The sequence below is a fragment of the Oncorhynchus masou genome, chromosome 12, assembly GCF_036934945.1.
Source record: "Oncorhynchus masou masou isolate Uvic2021 chromosome 12, UVic_Omas_1.1, whole genome shotgun sequence".
NCBI lineage: Eukaryota > Metazoa > Chordata > Actinopteri > Salmoniformes > Salmonidae > Oncorhynchus > Oncorhynchus masou.
Window position 1 is genome coordinate 83,382,433 of NC_088223.1, and position 22,887 is coordinate 83,405,319.

Sequence of the window (22,887 nt, forward strand, 5' to 3'; positions counted from 1 at the left end):
TCTTGGTCACATCCCCAACCAAGTCCGTTCTCCCCCAATTTCTCAGTTATTGGTTTCATAACCTCTATCCATTAAAGAATGATGGAGGCCACTGTGTTCTTGGGGACCTTCAATGCTGCAAAAAAAATTTGGTACCCTTCCCCAGATCTGTGCCACGACACAATCCTGTCTCGGAACTCTACGGACACTTCCTTCAACCTCATTGCTTGGTTTTTGCTCTGACATGCACTCTCAACAATGGGATCTTATATAGACAGGTGTGTGCCTTTCCAAATCATGTCCAATCAATGGAATTTACCACAAGTGGACTCTATCAAGTTATAGAAATATCTCAAGGATGATCAATTGAAACAGGATGCACCTGAGCTCAATTTCGAGTCTCATAGCAAAGGGTCTGAATATTTATGTAAATAAGGTATTTCTGTTTTTTTATATTTAATACATTTGCAAACATTTCTAAAAACCTGTTTTCGCTTAGTCATTATAAGGTATGGTGTGTAGATTGATGAGAGAAAATGTTTTTTTAATCATTTTTAGAATAAGGCTATAACGTAACAAAATGTGAAAACTGTCAAGGGGTCTGAATACTTTTCGAATGCACTGTATATACTATATTGAACAAAACGGAAAAGCTTAGAATAACAACTTTGCTTTAACATGTGGGTGAGCCACTGCTAATTATAAAATCAAATTGGAAAATTAGGATGGTTTTATTAAATGTGTGACTTTCTATGCTAAAGCGATGTGTTGGTTTGTGATCTATTTAAAAAATCACTTTATGTCCCATTAAACAAAAAAAAGACTACCTGCCTCCCAATTGGCACCCTATTCCCTATATAATAGTGCAATACTTTTGATCTATGTAGGGAACAGAGTGCCATTTGGGACACATTCTTGGCACTTTTATACTTTGAGGAGACAGGATCGACGTGGAATACATTAAGAACTATTTCTCGCATCTCAGCATTTTTAAAGATCTGATTGAAGATCTGATCAAATCATGGTTGGCAGTTATTAATCTTGACACATAGCCAAGAGACATTTCCATTTTTAACATTTATAAATTCTGTTTTAGGAAGATATCCATCCAAGATCAGAGAAATGAAAGAAATAAAAAGAAATGTCACTAAATGTCATCATCAGTTCTCTCAGTGTGTAAAGCAGTATTTCACTTGCTCTGCACACAGGTTCTTCCTCCCTCTATAGATGGTACAGAATGGGGCCAGATTTAAGACTCACCAAGTGCATAGTTTGCACCTGTTCTTTTCCCAAAGGAATTAAACATAGAACAAGGCTAAAATAAAGGTTAAGAGAAGAAGGAAAACCGCTAAGGGAATAAAGGAAGACAGTTGTTATATGCGACTTGGTCCCATGGTTTATATCCAGAACTAGAATGTGAATCATGGAATATAATCATTGTAATACAGTCTATGGTTTCCATCCTCCTGTCCAGATCTCTATGAAGGAGCACCTGGAGGACAGTCTGCTGGAGTGTACCATGCAGGACCTGCTCCGATACGATGATTACAACAACGACGGACACCTCACTCTGCACGAGTTCTACACTGCTTTTCGTAAGTCCAGCTTTAAATCCACTTCTCTCCCCCTCTCAATCTATCTCTATCTCGCTCTCTTTCTCTTTCCCCCTCTCTCAGGCCACCTCATCAGGATAAGACCGGATCAGACCAGATAAACCTGGCTCAGGCTACGCAACAATCTGGCAATCCTCTGCCCTGTTCGCCAAGCCAGGTCTCATTATGGGCCTCTGAGCTGTGCTGAGCTGTGGCTGAGAGCACCTGGTCATCAGGACTAATAAACCTAATCACACAGACAATAATGGCAGTTTGGATTTGGGCTGGAACAGAGGATGACAAAACCACCCTATGACTGGAGTTGCGTTACCTCTGAGAGGCCATCTCTACACCACCAAACCCCCCTCTCTCCCCCATACATTTCAGCCAGTATGATTAGAAACCAGATATGCGATCCGAGCCCCAAAATGGATAGCCCAGACCGAAAAGGACGGTCCACCCAATTGGACAAAGCCGATAAACAGGCTGTTAGCAGTAGATGGTGTAGGACAATTTTGAAGGCTTTCACAAAAACACAGGTCCATTAAGCCTCAACAGTCATTAACCATACAGTAGTAATAATTGGGTTTTAGTGTAATCATTGTTGTCATTATACCGTTACTTTTGCTTTCAACCTCCAGATGGGCTGTGAGCATGGCTGGCGGTGGGTCTGTTTGGAGGAGGGTATAACTGATGTCTAACAGGGGGATGAAGGAGAGGGTTGGGACTAATAAAACATGTCATTGATCAGACATTGTTCAAGGCTGATGTGTTACGTAAGACTAAAACAAGGAGTGGGTATATATATTAAGAAGAGGCTCATCTTGTGTTATGGTTTATATTCTATGGATGGATATTCCTGCGATGAGTTGTTCTCCCTTGTGAAAGGGAAATTAAGTCGAGATGCCAGGTTAGCTCAGGTGTTTCCACACATGCTCTCCCTGTGGATGCCATGCTTGGTAGATATACTGGACAACAACATTCAGTAGTAAGAGCCCCGTTCTGCAGATGCTGTTGTGTCGGGAGAGGGTTCTGTTCCATAACAGGCAGACAAATTTCATTCCAAAGTTGGAGTTCACTTTTGCTTTAGAAACTCCTCTGAGGAAGTGACGGTATTTGGCTTCAGAAACCTCAATCAGGAAGTGATGGTATCTGGCTTTAGAAACCCCTCCTCAGGAAGTGATGGTATTTGGCTTTAGAAACCCCCCTCAGGAAGTGATGGTATTTGGCTTTAGAAACCCCCCTCAAGATGTGATGGTATTTGGCTTTGGAAACCCCAATCAGGAAGTGATGGTATTTGGCTTTAGAAACCCCTCCTAAGGAAGTGATGGTATTTGGCTTTAGAAACCCCCCTCAGGAAGTGATGGTATTTGGCTTTAGAAACCCCCCTCAAGATGTGATGGTATTTGGCTTTAGAAACCCCAATCAGGTGGTGATGGTATTTGGCTTTAGAACCCCCCCTCGGGAAGTGATGGTATTTGGCTTTAGAAACCCCCCCCAGGTAGTGATGGTATTTGGATTAGGACCCCCCCTCGGGTAGTGATGCTAATTGGCTTTAGAAACCCACCTCAAGGAAGTGATGGTATTTGGCTTTAGAATCCCCCTCAGGAAGTGATTGTATTTGGCTTTAGAAACCCCCTTCAGGAAGTGATGGTATTTGGCTTTAGAAACCCCCTCAGGAAGTGATTGTATTTGGCTTTAGAATCCCCCTCAGGAAGTCATGGTATTTGGCTTTAGAATCCCCCTCAGGAAGTCATGGTATTTGGCTTTAGAAACCCCCTTCAGGAAGTCATGGTATTTGGCTTTAGAATCCCCCCTCAGGAAGTCATGGTATTTGGCTTTAGAATCCCCCCTCAGGAAGTCATGGTATTTGGCTTTAGAATCCCCCTCAGGAAGTGATGGTATCTGGCTTTAGCTTTAGAATCCCCCTCAGGAAGTCATGGTATCTGGCTTTAGAATCTCCCCTCAGGAAGTGATGGTATTTGGCTTTAGAATCCCCCTCAGGAAGTGATTGTGATTGTAATTTGGCTTTAGAATCCCCCCTCAGGAAGTCATGGTATTTGGCTTTAGAAACCCCCTTCAAGAAGTGATGGTATCTGGCTTTAGAAACCCCCCTCAGGAAGTGATGATATCTGGCTTTAGAAACCCCCCTCAAGTGATGGTATATGCATTGATCTACTTTGACAGTTCAGCATAGCATTGTTGTTTATTTTCTTCTGTTTCCAGAATCCTGTTGCTTTAGTCTTTGCCCTGGTCTGTCAGGAGGGTTTTGAATAAATGTCCAATTCCCTTCGTGCTATAACTGTACATTTATAATCACAGACCATTTTTCAGTCAGAAAAATATCTGCTTGAATTGTGGCCCAATGAGTATTTAACAAATAGTAGCATTCATCAAATCAAATGTATTTATATAGCCCTTCGTACATCAGCTGATATCTCAAAGTGCTGTACAGAAACCCAGCCTAAAACCCCAAACAGCAAGCAATGCATGAAGCACGTGGCTCGGAAAAACTTAGAAAGGCCAAAACCTGAGGAACCAGGCTATGAGGAGTGGCCAGTCTTCTTCTGGCTGTGCCGGGTGGAGATTATAACAGAACATGGCCAAGATGTTCAAATATTCATAAATGACCAGCATGGTCAAATAATATGTCTGGGACAGGTAGCACGTTCGGTGAACAGGTCAGGATTCCATAGCCGCAGGCAGATCAGTTGAAACTGGAACAACAGCACTGCCAAGTGGACTGGGGACAGCAAGGAGTCATCATGCCAGGTAGTCCTGAGGCATGGTCCAAGGGCTGAGGTCCTCCGAGAGAGAGAAAGAAAGAGAGAAAGAGAGAATTAGAGAGAGCATACTTAAATTCACACAGGACACCGGATAAGACAGCAGAAGTACTCCAGATTTAACAAACTGACCCTAGCCCACGACACATAAACTACTGCAGCATAAATACTGGAGGCTGAGACAGGAGGGGTCAGGAGACACTGTGGCCCCATCCGATGATACCCCCCGGATAGGGCCAAACAGGAAGGATATAACCCCACCCACTTTGCCAAAGCACAGCCCCAACACCACGAGAGGGATATCTTCAACCACCAACTTTCCATCCTGAGACAAGGCCGAGTATAGCCCACAAAGATCTCCGCCACGGCACAACCCAAGGGGGGGGTGCCAACCCAGACAGGAAGATCACATCAATGACTCAACCCACTCAAGTGACGCACCCCTCCTAGGGACGGCATGAAAGAGCACCAGTAGGCCAGTGACTCAGCCCTTGTAATAGGGTTAGAGGCAGAGAATCCCAGTGGAAAGAGGGGAACCGGCCAGGCAGAGACAGCAAGGGTGGTTCGTTGCTCCAGAGCCTTTCCGTTCACCTTCACACTCCTGGGCCAGACTACACTCAATCATATGACCCACTGAAGAGATGAGTCTTCAGTAAAGACTTAAAGGTTGAGACCGAGTTTGCGTCTCTCACATGGGTAGGCAGATCATTCCATAAAAATGGAATAGGAGAAAGCCCTGCCTCCAGCTGTTTGCTTAGAAATTCTAGGGACAATTAGGAGGCCTGCATCTTGTGACCGTAGCGTATGTGTAGGCAGGACCAAATCAGAGAGATAGGTAGGAGCAAGCCCATGTAATGCTTTGTAGGTTAGCAGTAAAACCTTCAAATCAGCTCTTGCCTTGACAGGAAGCCAGCGTAGGGAGGCTAGCACTGGAGTATTAAGATCACATTTTTTGGTTCTAGTCAGGATTCTAGCAGCCGTATTTAGCACTAACTGAAGTTTATTTAGTGCTTTATCCAGGTAGCCGGAAAGTAGAGCATTGCAGTAATCTAACCTAGAAGTAACAAAAGCATGGATTACTTTTTCTGCATAATATTTGGACAGAAAGTTTATGATTTTTGCAAAGTTACGTAGATGGGAAAAAGCTGTCCTTGAAACAGTCTTGATATGTTCTATAAAAGAGAGATCAGGGTCCAGAGTAACGCTGAGGTCCTTTACAGTTTTATTTGGGACGACTGTACAACCATTAAGATTAATTGTCAGATTCGACAGAAGATCTCTTTGTTTCTTGGGACCTAGAACAAGCATCTCTGTTTTGTCCGAGTTTAAAAGTAGTTTGCAGCCATCCACTTCCTTATGTCTGAAACACAGGCTTCTAGCGAGGGCAATTTTGGGGCTTCACCATGTTTCATTGAAATGTACAGCTGTGTGTCATCCGCATAGCAGTGAAAGTTAACATTATGTTTTCGAATGACATCCCCAAGAGGTAAAATATATAGTGAAAACAAGAGTGGTCCTAAAACGGAACCTTGAGAAACACCGAAATTTACAGTTGATTTGTCAGAGGACAAACCATTCACAGAGACAAACTGATATCTTTCCAACAGATAAGATCTAAACCAGGCCAGAACTTGTCCGTGTAGACCAATCTCTCCATAAGAATGTGGTGATCGATGGTATCAAAAGCAGCACTAAGGTCTAGGAGCACGAGGACAGATGCAGAGCCTCGGTCTGATGCCATTAAAAGGTAATTTACCACCTTCACAAGTGCAGTCTCAGTGCTATGATGGAGTCTAAAACCAGACTGAAGCATTTCGTATACATTGTTTGTCTTCAGGAAGGCAGTGAGTTCATAAATGATAGAAAGTTTGAGAGCTTGTCTCAGCCAAAAGAAGAAGAGACCTCTTGTTCTTTACAAAGCAGAATAAGTGATGGTCGTCGAATAGCCGCAGTGCCTGTGGTGGAGCTGAGATAAATGTACACTGACTCTTACACACTGTATGTGCGTACCATATTTCTCTATTGTGAGTGGTTATATTTGTCCTATTTCACACATGTATTAATTAGATGTTTTTTTTGCATATCCCAACTCCTCCTGAGACTTCGTCGGAGAGTGGGGTCACGGCCGGAGAAGAGAAGGGAGGAAAGGAGAGGAGAGGAAGAACGATGCAATACGAGGGAGGAGAGGGAATGCTGGAGTTAGAGGCATTGTGCTCAGAGCTCCCTTTGCTGGGAGTCTATTTGTTTTTCATGGTTGCCGTTAATAATGGAATTATAAGGACATGCCGAGCTGCGCTGGCTGGTACCGTCAGCAGATCTGCTTAATTAATCAAGTGGCTGAAACAGAGTGTTGTGGAGGAGATAGGGGAGATAGGAGTCAGGGGGAGGGGGAGAGAGGGGTCAAGAGGAGGAGGAGGAAGAGGAGGAGAGAGGGGTTCAGGTGGAGGAGGAGAGAGGGGTCAGGAGGAGGAGGAGAGAGGGGTCAGGAGCAGGAGGAGGCGAGAGGGGTCAGGGGGAGGGGGAGGAGGAGTCAGGGGGAGGAGGAGATAGGAGTCAGGGGGAGGAGGAGAGAGGGGTTCAGGAGGAGGAGAGAGGGTCGGGGGTGAGACGGGTCAAGTGGTGGAGGCGGCAGGGGTCAGGGGGTGGAGGTGGCAGGGGTCAGGGGAGGAGGAGATAGGGATCATGGGAAGGACGAGACATGGGTCAGGGGAGGAGGAGAGAAGGGTCAGGGGGAGGAGGTGAGAGGAAAAATAGGGAAAAGAAGGGGAGACAAGTGTAATTGGTTGGAAAGTGTGTGTGTGTGTGTGTGTGTGTGTGTGTGTGTGTGTGTGTGTGTGTGTGTGTGTGTGTGTGTGTGTGTGTGTGTGTGTGTGTGTGTGTGTGTGTGTGTGTGTGTGTGTGTGTGTGTGTGTGTGCATGATGGAATGTGCTGAGGGGCAGGGTTTGCAGTGGGGAGGAATGGCCCTGTCTTTGTGAATTCAGGAAGAGCGGTACGCACCAGTCCCCTGTCTGTGTAAAGCTCAGGAAAAGCTGCACGTGTCAGTCCCCTGTCTGTGTGAAGGTCAGGAAGAGCGGCTCGAGCCAGTCCCCTGTCTGTGTGAAGGTCAGGATGGGCGGTACGTGCCAGTCCCCTGTCTGTGTGAAGCTCAGGAAAAGCGGCACATGTCAGTCCCCTGTCTGTGTGAAGGTCAGGAATGTCCAGTCTGTGTGAAACTCAGGAGCGGCATGTCAGTCCCCTGTCTGTGTGAAGCTCAGGAAAAAGCGGCACATGTCAGTCCCATGACAGTCCCCTGTCTGTGTGAAGGTCAGGAAGAGCGTCAGCTCAGCTCAGGAAAAGCGGCACATGTCAGTCCCCTGTCTGTGTGAAGTCAGGAAAAGCCACGCGTCAGTCCGCTGTCTGTGTGAAGCTCAGGAAAAGCGGCACGCTGTCAGTCCGCTGTCTGTGTGAAGTCCCCTGTCTGTGTGAAGCTCAGGAAAAGCGGCACGCGTCAGTCCGCTGTCTGTGTGAAGCTCAGGAAAAGCGGCACGCGTCAGTCCGCTGTCTGTGTGAAGCTCAGGAAAAGCGGCACGCGTCAGTCCGCTGTCTGTGTGAAGCTCAGGAAAAGCGGCACGCGTCAGTCCCCTGTCTGTGTGGAGGTCAGGAAGAGCGGCTCGCGCCAGTCCCCTGTCTGTGTGTGATCTATATGCTCCACAGGGGAAGATTACACAGGCCATTCGAAGGGTACGCTTATCACAAGGAGATCACAGCTCTCCAAGGGATGAAAATAACTACATTAGCAAAGGCACAGTCAATTAAACCCACCCGTAGAAAGACAAAGCTTCTCTCTGTCACCAGAGAGCGTCCGCAGCACATTTTTCATAGTTTTCTCTCTCTAACTTTCCCAGCTAGTAAAAAACAGCCTACATGTACATTATAAATTGCAATTGTGGACAACCTCAATCTTTATGTCATTGTCCAACAAATTACCACACATGAAGTTGTAGCCTGCAGTGAGTAGTGGAATACCATTAGCTAAGCATAGGAGAGAGTGACTTTAGATAGCTATACTAAAGGTCTATTCCACCTGTCTACCTCCCAGGTTGGCTCCTCTCCTCCAGCTCCTCTCCTCCAGCTCCTCTCCTCCAGCTCCTCTCGGTTCCACATTGGTGTTTTATTTGAAGGCTCATTATGATGACTCCACGGCCTTCACGGATAATTTCCAATAGAGTATTTTTATGGTTTCCTGCACATTCATTGTGTCAGCTGTGCGCTGAGGTAATTACGTTCTGTTGGTTTGCAGTGTTAGCCCTTAATAATGTGTGACAGAAACAGAGAATGTCCTGTCACCACATCTCTTCCTCCACACGTCCACAGTTTTACAGTTTCCACAGCCAGCCCCTTAAATACTGCCAACGATCAGACGGAAAACAACGAGAAGTCAGAGGATTCGAGTGTTCTGCATACCACCTTGAGACAAGTCACCATGGCAACTGTAGGTGCCTCTGTAATCTTGGAATAATCTCTTTCGTGAGGCACTTAACGGTGCAGCCCTCCCTATAGAGAAGACGAGAAGAGAAGAGGAGGACAGTACAGAAGGAAAGTGTTTACGCTCATTAACTTGTCTGTTACACTGAGCCTAAACCACACATTTCATTGTACAGGTACAATGGGTGTCTGGATAAAGGAAAGAAAGATGTCCGTACAGGGAGACCTGAAAGGAAGCTTCAATAAATATAAAATGTCAAACAGAAAATATGATCCAACATCTTGAACATTGTAAAATACCACAGGGTTTTTTCTTTTTACAATAGAAACATCCAACCATATGTCAAATGATACTGCAGAGCTGTATAATGCAAATAAATCCATATCCTTGTTAGGCTGGCAGAATTATTATCCACTTGTTTACACAGACAGCTAAATACATCTAGAAAGGAGATCAAAAAGTAATGCATTAGTGTTTCAGCAGTTGGCTGTCAGATCAAACAATTACAGGGAAATGTTGGAAGATCATCCATGTTTGCCAGCCAAAATAATTGTCTAATAGAAGGACTTCCAGCAGAGTTCACAGAGAGGATGTTTGGCTTTCTTTTCTTCTACATGAGAACTCACTGTTCACTCAAAGTCTTAATGATCTCCACTATAATGTCCAATCCTTGAGTTTGAATACAAGATGCCCAGCCGGGGGAAATGTAATACAATATCTGACAGAAAAACACTTAGTTAAGTTAATGTAATATTCAAATATTTCCTATCTCCAACATCATCAGTGAGTCATTAAAAAGGTGAACTCTAACTGGAGAGGCGTTGTGCTACCAGCCATCTAATATCTATGATAATTACTGGAGGATAATCCTCCCATCTCTCGTTCTCTTTCATTTCAACTCTTTTCATTTCACCCCTTCAATAGTTCTTCTCTAATTAAGCGGAGAGATGCGTATCATCGTGTCCTGCGGAATGACTCAGGACAAATCTGTAACCCCTGAACACCCAGAATCTTCTACTCTTCCATCCTCCTTGCCATCTCCTTCTTTTTCCACCATCAAATTGTGCCAGGAGTCCTTGGGAACCGTCACACCATTATTCACACACAGAGGCCCCTGGCTGTTAGCTGCACAGCATGTTGTCTTCTTTTATATCTCACTCCAACTCTTGCTCCAGCAAGGAAATAATTCATTATCATGCCTTCATTGATTCACTCTTTCTGTGTGTTTCTATGCTCCCCTGCAACTTCAAACAAGTGTGTCTGGGAGTGGAGTGTCCCACTCTACATCCCCCCCTTCCCCCAGTCAGACCCAGAGAAAGTGTTCCTCTGATCAGCCCGAATCTGTTGTGGAGAACTGTACACCCTCCTGTCACCATCAGCGTAGACAACATTTCCCTGGAAGAAAGCAGATTTAAAAATAAAAAAATACAGTTTAAAAAAACGCCTTTTGAAAGAGTGTGATACAACAAAGATTCCAATTTGTAAGTCGCTCTGGATAAGAGCGTCTGCCAAATGACTTAAATGTAAATGTAAATGCTTGAGTAAGATCTCTGTAAGCATTATCCCACGTTAAATAGTATTTGATGGTAAAAACACATAACTGCAATGAGGACTTCTACAATGAGAACTTCTGGAAAATCTGTTATGTTAGAAAACCAAATCCATTGAGTGAATACACTTTTTGAGATGTACATTTTTGTTCATGTATTCAATCAATATCGATCTTTCTTGAAGGAAAAATCCCAACACAACCATCGTCTGGTATGAGGTTAATGATCATATTATACTGTGCTCTGCAGAGATGTCTGTCTGTCTATAACAACTCTGCAGAGAAACATCCCTGCCTGGTGTCGTTGGCTGAGCATGAGGAGCTGAACTGACAAACACACTACATCTGGGTTATCGAAGAGAGAGAGGAAAAGAGAGAGAGAGAGCGAGGCCTTCAGAGACACTGTCAGTGTCTCTGTAACGACGTTCTTCGTTTGTCGAAAGAGAGTCGGACTGAAATGCAGTGTGTTGGTTACTCATGTTTTTAATGGAACAAATGACGATACACAAAATAACATATAAATACAAAAAAAAAAAAAACGGAACGTGAAAAAAACCTATACAGCCTGTCTGGTGAACACTAACACAGAGACAGGAACAATCACCCACGAAATACAAAGTGAAACCCAGGCTACCTAAATACGGTTCCCAATCAGAGACAACAAGAATCACCTGACTGTGATTGAGAACCGCCTCAGGCAGCCAAACCTATGCAACACACACCCCTAATCAGCCACAATCCCAATAACTAAAAAACCCCACTAAGAAATACAACAAACATAAACCCATGTCACACCCTGGCCTGACCAACTAATTAACTAAAACACAAAATACTAAGAACAAGGTGTGACAGTCTCCCTGACTTGGCTACTAGCTACATAGCCTTTGCCTCAAGGAAATCATGCATTTAGCCTGCTTAGGGGTAGAGCAAGCTTTTTGTTCATCAAGGTCAACCTATAGAACTCCCATGTTCAAACATAGCCCATGTTGCAATGTTGTCCTTACCTCTATGTGAACTGTGGAAACAGCAAGGAAGGGTATTGTTTCTTGTTTTAGATAAAGTGGTAATGTTGGTAACTCTATACTCTACAATGCAGAGGATTTTTTGCAGGAATGAATAGGAATTTTCAAGTCAGAATAACAAGCATTTTCAAGTAATAGGAAAAATATGAATTTTCAAGTCCGTAATTAGCAATGTAATAATTTTGCAGACTGGTGGCTTCTAGACCTATTTTCCAGTGATTTCTTGCTCCAGGAACCAAGAGCCCAGGAGAGATCTCAAAGCAATTAATCAACTTATCGGGTCCTTTTCTAGAAACCTTTATTATTTCACTCTGTGCCCTATTGGCTTGGTTAATAACTAATGCAAGAATTTTATGTCACACTGTAGGTAACCATTGTTATGAAGTTCTTTACAAGAAAACCTGTCTGAAAGAAGGAGAGCCATGTAATTAACTATTGTGTCACGCCCTGACCTTGGAGACCCTTTTTATGTCTCTATTTGGTTTGGTCAGGGTGTGATTTGGGGTGTGCATTCTATGTTTTGTTATCTATGATTTTTGTATTTCTATGTTTTGGCTGGGTATGGTTCTCAATCAGGGACAGCTGTCTATCGTTGTCTCTGATTGGGAACCATACTTAGGTAGCCCGTTTTCCCTCCTTTCTTTGTGGGAAGTTGACTTAGTTTAGGGCACATAGCCTTTAGCTTCACAGTTTGTTTGTATTGTTTATTGTTTTTTGACGGCGTCATCTTAAATAAAGAATATGTACGTTCACCACGCCGCACCTTGGTCCTCCTCCTTCAACAGTCGCGACAGATTGTCCTCATTGAGAGGAATGTTGAACTGACGGACTTATGGACTGGCAGTCGTTAAAAATTTATATCGGTCATGTTAGTTGGTTTGTGTGTTCTGTTTCAGAGGATCTGTAGAGATTTACACAGATTTCTTGTTTAAAATAAATATCGCACTAGTAAAATTTTGGGATTCCTGTGTTGGGTGCTTGCACACAGTGCAGTATTTCGAGAGTCGTTACTGAAGTTATTATACATAATTTTGGACAAAACCTCAAAGTTAAATTGAACAGTTAAGATTGCAATATATAACGTTCTATTTAACTGACCCCAAAATGCCAATGTGGGTTTATTTAATATTGAAATCAAGACTGGTAGGTACAGAAGAGTATGACGTGTCCTCCTGAATTAGTGCTGTCTTTTTAGTAAGGTTCACTATAAACAGCATTTGTTGTCCTTCTTACCCTTAGCCATTAACATTGAGAGAAAATATAACAAGAGAAGTATCATATCAGTTTATACTCTACAAAGAACATTTCGCTCTTGAAAAAATACTTTGGACGAGGTCAAACAGAACATGTGATTATTGCTTGAGAGGAAAGTGAATGTTATTTTCCTTCCATTCTGTGGACCGGGACAGTGAGGAAAGGCACAGTCACATGGACCTGGGACAGTGAGGAAAGGCACAGTCACATGGACCGGGACCTCAGAGGAAACAGGACAGGGTGTACTGTCACACGGTCACACAGACCAGTGAGGAAAGGCACAGTCACATGGACCATGGCAGTGAGGAGAAGCACAGTCACATGAACCGGGACAGTGAGGAAAGGCACAGTCACATGGACCGGGACAGTGAGGAAAGGCACAGTCACATGGACCGGGACAGTGAGGAAAGTCACAGTCACATGGACCGGGACAGTGAGGAAAGTCACAGTCACATGGACCGGGACAGTGAGGAAAGGCACAGTCACATGGACCGGGACAGTGAGGAAAGTCACAGTCACATGGACCCGGACAGTGAGGAAAGTCACAGTCACATGGACCGGGACAGTGAGGAAAGGCACAGTCACATGGACCGGGACAGTGAGAAAAGGCACAGTCACATGGACCGGGACAGTGAGGAAAGGCACAGTCACATGGACCGGGACAGTGAGGAAAGGCACAGTCACATGGACCGGGACAGTGAGGGCACAGTCACATGGACCGGGACAGTGAGAAAGGCACAGTCACATGGACCGGGACAGTGAGGAAAGGCACAGTCACATGGACCGGGACAGTGAGGAAAGGCACAGTCACATGGACCGGGACAGTGAGGAAAGGCACAGTCACATGGACCGGGACAGTGAGGAAAGGCACAGTCACATGGACCGGGACAGTGAGGAAGAGCACAGAAACATGGACTGGGACACAGTCACATGGACCGGGACAGTGAGGAAAGGCACAGTCACATGGACCGGGACAGTGAGGAAAGGCACAGTCACATGGACCGGGACAGTGAGGAAAGGCACAGTCACATGGACCGGGACAGTCACATGACCGGGACAGTGAGGAAAGGCACAGTCACATGGACCGGGACAGTGAGGAAAGGCACAGTCACATGGACAGTCACATGAGGAAAGGCACAGTCACATGGACCGGGAGTGAGGGCACAGTGAGGAAAGGCACAGTCACATGGACCGGGACAGTGGCACAGTCACATGGACCGGGACAGTGAGGAAAGGCACAGTCACATGGACCGGGACAGTGAGGAAAGGCACAGTCACATGGAGGAAAGGCACAGTCACATGGACGGGACAGTGGGACACAGTCACATGGACCGGGAGGAAAGGCACAGTCACATGGACCGGGACAGTGAGGCACAAAGGCACAGTCACATGGACCGGGACAGTGAGGAAAGCACAGTCACATGGACCGGGACAGTGAGGAAAGGCACAGTCACATGGACCGGGACAGTGAGGAAAGGCACAGTCACATGGACCGACCGGGACAGTGAGGAAAGGCACAGTCACATGGACCAGTGGAGGAGCACAGTCACATGGACCGGGAGGAAAGGCACAGTCACAGTCACATGGACCGGGACAGTGAGGAAAGGCACAGTCACATGGACATGGACCGGGACAGTGAGGCACAGTCACATGAAAGGCACAGTCACATGGGGAAGGAAAGGCACAGTCACATGGACCGGGACAGTGGCACAGTCACATGGACAGTCACATGGACCATGGACAGTGAGGAAAAGCACAGTCACATGGACCGGGACAGTGAGGAAAGACACAGTCACATGGACCGGGACAGCTGAGCATTGTCAGCCCCCATTTACTGTGGTCTCCCATCAGAGTCCCTTTGACTGTATATATTCACCTCACCGTCTGGCTCCCTGCCCTGCCATCTGCCATAAGTGTCGCCACGGAGCGGTGAGGGTGACAACTGCCCCAAGGCCAGTGACATCTGACCACAGCCTCTCCCCAAGTCTCTATGGATCTCACAGTGGTCTGACATCCTACTACTTGACAAGAGCTAGGCCCTGACACCTATGTTGGTTACTGACTTACACTAACGGCTGAGGCCATTGCTAGCAGTCACATACAATGTGCTATCGAACGGAATGTTCTCACGCATTAGTAACATAGGCTTGCTGTCTAACATGCTAGCATAGCAACTAACCCAAACAATTAACTTGAAACAGTACATTTTGTAATGTTTGTCACATGTTTGATATCAAATCAAATTGTGGTCACATACACATGGTTAGCAGATGTTATTGCGAGTGTAGAGAAATGCTTGTGCTTCTAGTTCCGACAGTGCATCAATATCTAACAAGTAATCTAACAACAGCTACCTAATACACACAAATCTAAGTAAAGTAATGGTTATATGTAAATATATGATGAGCAATGACCGAGCGGCATAGGCAAGATGCAATAGATGGTATAAAATACAGTATATACGTATATATATAAATATATTATGAGATGAGTAATGCAAGATATGTAAACATTATTAAAGTGGCATTATTAAAGTGACAAGTGATCCATGATTTCAGGTCTGTATGTAGGCAGCAGCCTCTCGGTGTTGTACATTCACTTGAGATAGACATGAATGTACAAAAAGTGAATAGAAGCCCAGTGCAGTCAATAACGTGATTATCATGTGTTATATACTGTATATGTCTACACAATGAGGTTGGAATAATATTGTGAAAATGATAATGCCCTTTAGTGTAAGAGCTGTTTGTAAAGACTGCCTGAAATGTCTGCCTGTTATGGTGGGATTGAGTTTTTTCCTGCCTGGTGAAATCACCGGCTGTAAATTAGTTAATAGACCAATATGAAAGAGAGTTCCAAACCTCTCTGCCAATAACAGTTAGTTTTCAGTTTTCCCCTCCCCAATCAGACCACTCCAAGCAAAATTCTTGCTTGAGAAATTACTCTTTGCTAAGAAGCTATTTAAAAAAAAAAGTTTGATAATTTGAATTGAGGTACTTAATATTTACCCAGAAATGATTTGATATTGAGATTTTTTTTAAACAGCTGCATTGGTCCTTTAAACTCCTTTAGCATGTCTTCGAGGAAAGCTAAGCTGCCCGAGCCTAACGCTCGATAAGTGCTCTCACTCTGTCTCAATGTGAAACAGCATTAATTAGCTCCCGTAGAAGTATACTATTTTATCTGTGTAGCTACAGATCTATGAGCTGGCCAGGCAAAGCATTAATTGCACCTGATTGCAAAATTCCATAAGACTACCTTAGTTATTGCTGTCACGGGCGTCGTAAGAAGTGGGCCAAAGTGCGGCGTGGTGGGCGTACATTACTTCTTATTTAAAATGTCACCAAAAAAACAATAACCATGACTCTTCAGAGTGCTATAGTGCCACTAACAAAGACAACTACCCACACTGAGAGGAGGGGAAAAAAGGCTACCTAAGTATGATTCCCAATCAGAGACAACGATAGACAGCTGTCCCTGATTGAGAACCATACCTGCCAAAACATAGAAATAAAGAAACATAGAAAACAAAACATAGAATGCCCACCCCACATCCCACCCTGACCTCACCAAAGAGAGAAATAAAACGGCTCTCTAAGGTCAGGGCGTGACAACTGCATCCTCTTTTTCAGTACTGTAAATGTTTTTGCTGTTGTGGTAACCGTTTTTTTGTGCTTTATTTCTATGTCTGGTGATTACAGGAGTGCATTTTTAATGCAGCTTGCAAAATCTATGTCCTAGTATAGCTGGCATGTGAACCAATATTCACAATACCATAACACACTATAAGATCCCCATCAATACCATTCATTGTCCCTTAAAAGCCAAAGCAGGAAAACTGTACCTAATGCACACTGTACTATATGTACTTAATGGGCCATTAATGCACAACTGTTACTTAGCTATTTCGCTGAAAATACTTAGCTGTCACCATCCCCCTTCCTAGTTTTATGAATAAAACCCAGAATGACATTCAATTGAAAAGTTGCAAATCATGTTTAAACTCAAACCCATTCTGACACCCTGTGGTTTTGTACACTCAGAAAAGGAGCAAGACCTAATATTGACCCTAAAGAGTGGCATTGGATCTTTTCATTCGATCTGTCCTCGATCAACATTAGTCCACAGTGGATCTGTCCTCGGTTAACACTAGTCCACAGTGACTCTGTCCTCATGTTAACACTAGTCCACAGTGGATCTGTCCTCGGTTAACACTAATCCACAGTGTATTTGTCCTCAGGTTAACACTTGTCCACAGTGGATCTGTCCTCGGTTAACACTAGTCCACAGTGGATCTGTCCTCTATTAACACTAGTGCACAGTGGATCTGTCCTCGGTTAACACTAGTGCACAGTGGATCTGTCCTCTGTTAACACTAGTGCACAGTGGATCTGTCCTTTGTTAACACTAGTGCACAGTGGATCTGTCCTCGGTTAACACTAGTCCACAGTGGCTCTGTCCTCAGTTAACACTAGTCCACAGTGGATCTGTCCTTTGTTAACACTAATCCACAGTGGATCTGTCCTCGGTTAACACTAGTGCACAGTGGATCTGTCCTCGGTTAACACTAGTCCACAGTGGATCTGTCCTCTATTAACACTAGTGCACAGTGGATCTGTCCTCGGTTAACACTAGTGCACAGTGGATCTGTCCTCGGTTAACACTAGTCCACAGTGGATCTGTCCTCTATTAACACTAGTCCACAGTGGATCTGTCCTTTGTTAACACTAATCCACAGTGGATCTGTCCTCGGTTAACACTAGTGCACAGTGGATCTGTCCTCGGTTAACACTAGTCCACAGTGGATCTGTCCTCGGTTAACACTAGTCCACAGTGGATCTGTCCTTTGTTAACACTAGTCCACAGTGGATCTGTCCTTTGTTAACTCTAGTCCACAGTGGATCTGTCCTCGGTTAACATTAGTCCACAGTGGCTCTGTCCTCAGTTAACACTAGTCCACAGTGGATCTGTCCTTTGTTAACACTAATCCACAGTGGATCTGTCCTCGGTTAACACTAGTCCACAGTGGATCTGTCCTCGGTTAACACTAGTCCACAGTGGATCTGTCCTCAGTTAACACTAGTCCACAGTGGATCTGTCCTCGGTTAACACTAGTCCACAGTGTATTTGTCCTCAGGTTAACACTTGTCCACAGTGGATCTGTCCTCAGTTAACACTAGTCCACAGTGGATCTGTCCTCGGTTAACACTAGTCCACAGTGGATCTGTCCTCAGTTAACACTAGTCCACAGTGGATCTGTTCTCGGTTAACACTAGTCCACAGTGGATCTGTCCTCGGTTAACACTAGTCCACAGTGGATCTGTCCTCGGTTAATACTAATCCACAGTGGATCTGTCCTCGGTTAACACTAATCCACAGTGGATCTGTCCTCGGTTAACACTAGTCCACAGTGGATCTGTCCTCGGTTAACACTAATCCACAGTGGATCTGTCCTTTGTTAACACTAATCCACAGTGGATCTGTCCTCGGTTAACACTAGTCCACAGTGGATCTGTCCTCGGTTAATACTAATCCACAGTGGATCTGTCCTCGGGTTAGGGGTTAGGGAAAATCTGATTTTCAATTGACAAAAAATGTTACTGCCCAAAAAGTGTGTGTGTCTGTCTGTGTCTGTGTGTATTGTGTTGTTTTTTTTTAAAATTCTGCTGCAGGCAATTAATCTTTGTTAACCCCCTCCTCTAGAACACTAAGGGCTTTATAACAAGAAAGGTCATTTACCCCTGTCAAAGGCTTCTGCACTGTTTAACAAGAAAATGCCTCTCCCGGGTAATTTTACAAGAATTAAAGATTATCTCGATTGTAAAATTGCATATTAGGCTATCAGATGTGTGTTGGTCTTTTTTTAATCAGGCTTGATCTTACCAAATGAAGTTGGAAAACAGTTCCAGGGAACGTGCAGATCCTCACATACGGCTTGGAGGTCAGTAATGAGAGGACTACGGAGTGTATTCTTGGCTTCAACTCAACTAGGGCAGAAAGTAAAACATTTCAAAGGTTTTGTGCACAAAGAAGAGATTTCAAATGTCAGATTCCATTTTAGGAAACAAGCATATCCTTGTAAGATTAATAACATTTGTCCAAGGTTTAAAGTGTCCTTCACACCACAAGCAAATACCAATGGTACAAAACCGCATTGGTTATCACATGGATTAAATGACCAAGAGTTCAGTGCATTATCTGAACATAATTTTCTCCAGTATGCGGAATATTTGCCAACACATACTGATATCTATAATAGAGTAAGTAACTATTGGTCCTGAAATGCTTATATATTAATGTATGTGAGACATAGACACATTCCACAGGAGGTTTGTGGCACCTTAAGTGAGGAGAATGGGCTCATGGTAATGGCTGGAGCGAAATTGGTGGAATGGTATCAAATATATGCCATTACATTTGCTCTGTTCTGGCCATTGGGATCACACTTCCCATGTGATCAGGGTTTCACATGTGTAGTTCATGTGATCACATGTTGCTTTACATGTTGTCACGTTGTCACATTACCGTCACATAAGATCACATGTGATCACATGAAAACACGTGTCTTTGGAACACTTCGCGTGTTCACATGTGAAATTCATGGGGTTGTTTCATAAGGGGTGTTCCCAATGTAACCCCAGACAGGCTATAAATCTCATCGCCCTGCAGGTTATCAGATGGGAATAATACACCATGGTTGCGTCCGAAGTGGCTCATTATTCCCTATATAGTGGGACCTGGCCCACAGGGCTTCCATTACAAACAGACACCACTTTATTACTTGGTTTATCCTCTTTAAATCTATAGATTCTTTACACATGTCTCAGGTGCTTTAGAAATACACAGCCTCAAAACTGCTTCTGTTGTTAGCAATTTGTCTCCAATAAACAATATGTAACTGGAAACGATTGTTTTTTTATGGTTCAGGAAATGTAGCTCCATAAGGATTTGACGATATCTTTAGCAAAGAATGGCAATCGGCTGTAGCATAGAATAGGACATTTCCTCAGGTATCCTTAGCAACTTACAGTGCATTCAGAAATTATTCAGACCGCTTCACTTTTCCCACATTTTGTTATGTTACAGCCTCTAAAATGTATTAAATAGTTTTTTTTCCCCATTTCAATCTACACACAATACTCCATAATGACAAAGCAAAAACAGGTTTGTAGAAATGTTTTCAAATTTATTACAAATAAAAAACTGTAATATCACATTTACAGATGTGTTCAGACCCTTTACTCAGTCCTTTGTTGAAACACCTTTGGCAGTGATTACAGCTTAAATTCTTATTGAGTATAAAGCACTAAAGGAAATAGACATAAAAAAGTCTGCAGGTCCAGACAACCTGGATCCCTACCTCTTAAAGATAGCAGCTGGTATTATTACTGGACCTGTGGCTCACATTTTCAACTTGAGTCTCTTGACCAATTCCATACCCAGAATTTGGAAATCAGCTTATGTCCTCCCACTGCTAAAGAGAGGAGATCCCTCAGATGTTAATAAATCATCCTATCTCCAAATTCCCAATCGTGGCCAAAGTTTATGAACTAGTGAACTTACAGTTAAAAAATGTCTTATTCAAAAGAACTTTCTTAGTGGGGTGCAGTCTGGCTTTAGATCAGGGCACAGCACCACAACTGCAGCTATGGCAGTGGCAAATGACATCAGATGACCAGAATTGTTGCGAGCTAGACTCAGTAAAATTGGTTTCAGTGAAGGGGCAGAAAATTGGTTTAGGAACTATCTTTCTGAAATAACTTAGTGTGTATATACTGACAATCACAAGTCGAGCTTTCTTGAGATTAATAGAGGTGTGCCCCAGGGTTCCATTTTAGCTCCTGTGTTGTTCTCAATTTTTATTAATGATTTGGGAAATGGGATGCAACCAGCAAAGCTGCGTCTATATGCAGATGATACAGTCATATATTCATGTGCTCCTTCTCTGGTTCAGGCTGTTGAAGAGCTCCACACTGCTTTTCAGTCGCTGCAGGCCCCCCTTTATAGTCTCAAACTGGTCTTGAATGTACAAAAAACTAAATTCATGACCTTTACCAGAGCTCGCACTCAGCCAGAGAAGGTTAGCATTGTCACATCAGGTGGCTTATCCATTGAACAAGTGTCATCCTACAAATACCTAGGTATATGGTTGTATGGCAAGATGTCATTATAGTGCTTTTGGATAATCTTGTGAGGAAGCTTAAATTGAAATGTACGGTTTTTATTTTTGTAATAAGGCTTGCTTCCTGCTTATGGCTAGAAAGAAGCTTGTTCAGGCCACTTTTCTCTCTGTAATTGATTATGGTGACTTGTTGTATATATATCATCTGTCTTACAGAGACTGGGCTCCTTGTGTTTTATTACAAATGCCAAGTCACTCACCCACCATTGCACCTTGTACCAAATGGTAGGTTGGACCTCACTTTCTATGCGCAGAAAGTGAAATGTGTATGTGTTCATGTACAAAGCCCTTTGGAATGAACTCTCTTTACCTATGTAGTACCCGGTCTGCAAGGTGGTTGCTACTTAAAGTCCCCAGTACATTCACAGTATTACACATGACTGCCTTCTCATCTTGCGCAGCAGAGGCATTGAATAGTCTATAATCAATGCTTCTTCTAGATAGGTCAGTGCGACTGAATTTAAAATATTGATGGGAGACTGTTACATTTGTAGTGTGTTTTAATTCTGTAATGTATTGATTGTTACTGCCTTCTTGGCCAGGTCTCCTTGAAAAAGCGACTCTGGGTCTCAATGGACTTTTCCTGGTTAAATACAGCTTAAATAAAATACAATGACGCTACAAGCTTGGCACATCTGTATTTGGGGAGTTTGCCCCGTTCTTCTCTGCAGATCCTGGGATAGGGAGCATCGCTGCAAATCTATTTTTGGGTTCAAGTCCAGCTCTGGCTGGCCCACTCAAGGACATTCAGAGACTTGTCTTGAAGCCACTCCTGTGTTGTCTTGGCTGTGTGCTTAGGGTTGTTGTCCTGTTGGAAGGTGAACCTTTGACCCAGTCTGAGGTCCTGAGCGCTCCGGAGCAAGTTTTCATCAAGGATCTCTCTGTACTTTGCTCCATTCATTTTTCCCTTGATTCTGACTAGCCTCCCAGTCCCTGCCACTAAAATACATCCCCACAGCATGATGTTGCCACCACTATGCTTCACCATAGGGATGGTGCCAGGTTTCTTCCAGACATGATGCTTGGCATTCAGGTCAAGGAGTTCATTCTTGATTTCATCAGACCAGAGAATATTATTTCTCATGGTCTGAGAGTCCTTTAGGTGCCTTTTGGCAAACTCCAAGCGGGCTGTCATGTGCCTTTTACTGAGGAGTGACTTTGGTCTGGCCACTCTACCATACATGCCTGATTGGTGGAATGTTGCAAAGATGGTTCTCCTTCTGGAAGGTTCTCCAATCTCCACAGAGGAACTCTGGAGTGCAGTCTGAGTGACCATCGGGCTCTTGGTCACATCCCTGTCCAAAGCTCTTCTCCCCCGATTGCTCAGTTTGACCAGGCGTCCAGCTCTGGTCCCTAACCCTACTTCCTTCACTTAAGAATGATGGAGGCCACTGTGTTCTTGGGGACCTTCAATGCTGCAGAAATGTTTTGGTACCCTCCCCCAGATCTGTGACTCGACACAAATCTGTCTCGGAGCTCTACGGACAATGTCTTCAACCTTATGGCTTGGTTTTTGCTCTGACATGCATTGTCAACTGTGGGACCTTATATAGACAGGTGTGTGCCTTTTCAAACCATGTCCAATCAATTAAATTTACCACAGGTGGATGATTAATGGAAACAGGATACACCTGAGCTCAATTTCGAGTCTCAAAGCAAAGGGTCTGTATACTTATGTAAATAATGTATTTCTGTTTTTTATTTTTAATATATTTGCTAACATAAAAAAAACTGTTTTAATTTTGTCATTATGGGTTATTGTGTGTAGATTGATGTTTTCGCCTTGTCATTATGGTGCATTCGGAAAGTATTCAGACTCCTTGACTTTTTCCACAAATGTTCCTTATTCTAAAATGGACTAAAACAGGGTTTTTTCATCATCAATCTACACACAATACCCCATCATGACAAAGCGAAACAGGTTTTTAGAAATGTTTTACATATTAACATAAGCATTGTTTCACAAACTGATGGAAAACGTGGATGCCAAATTGCATATCTGAACATTTTGTATACCAACTCTAGTGAGAGCATCCAAAGAGAGAGATCCATACCGATTT

General features: G+C 43.8%; 1 protein-coding gene across 1 annotated transcript in view; it reads left to right on the plus strand.

The window, feature by feature from the left end:
* LOC135550950 (follistatin-related protein 4-like) overlaps positions 1–22,887 on the plus strand; it is a 258,177-nt gene that overhangs the window by 182,551 nt on the left and 52,739 nt on the right. Inside the window, exon 6 of the mRNA XM_064982240.1 lies at positions 1,454–1,574. Coding sequence (XP_064838312.1) covers positions 1,454–1,574 — 121 coding nt within the window. The remainder of the gene's footprint in view (positions 1–1,453; positions 1,575–22,887) is intronic.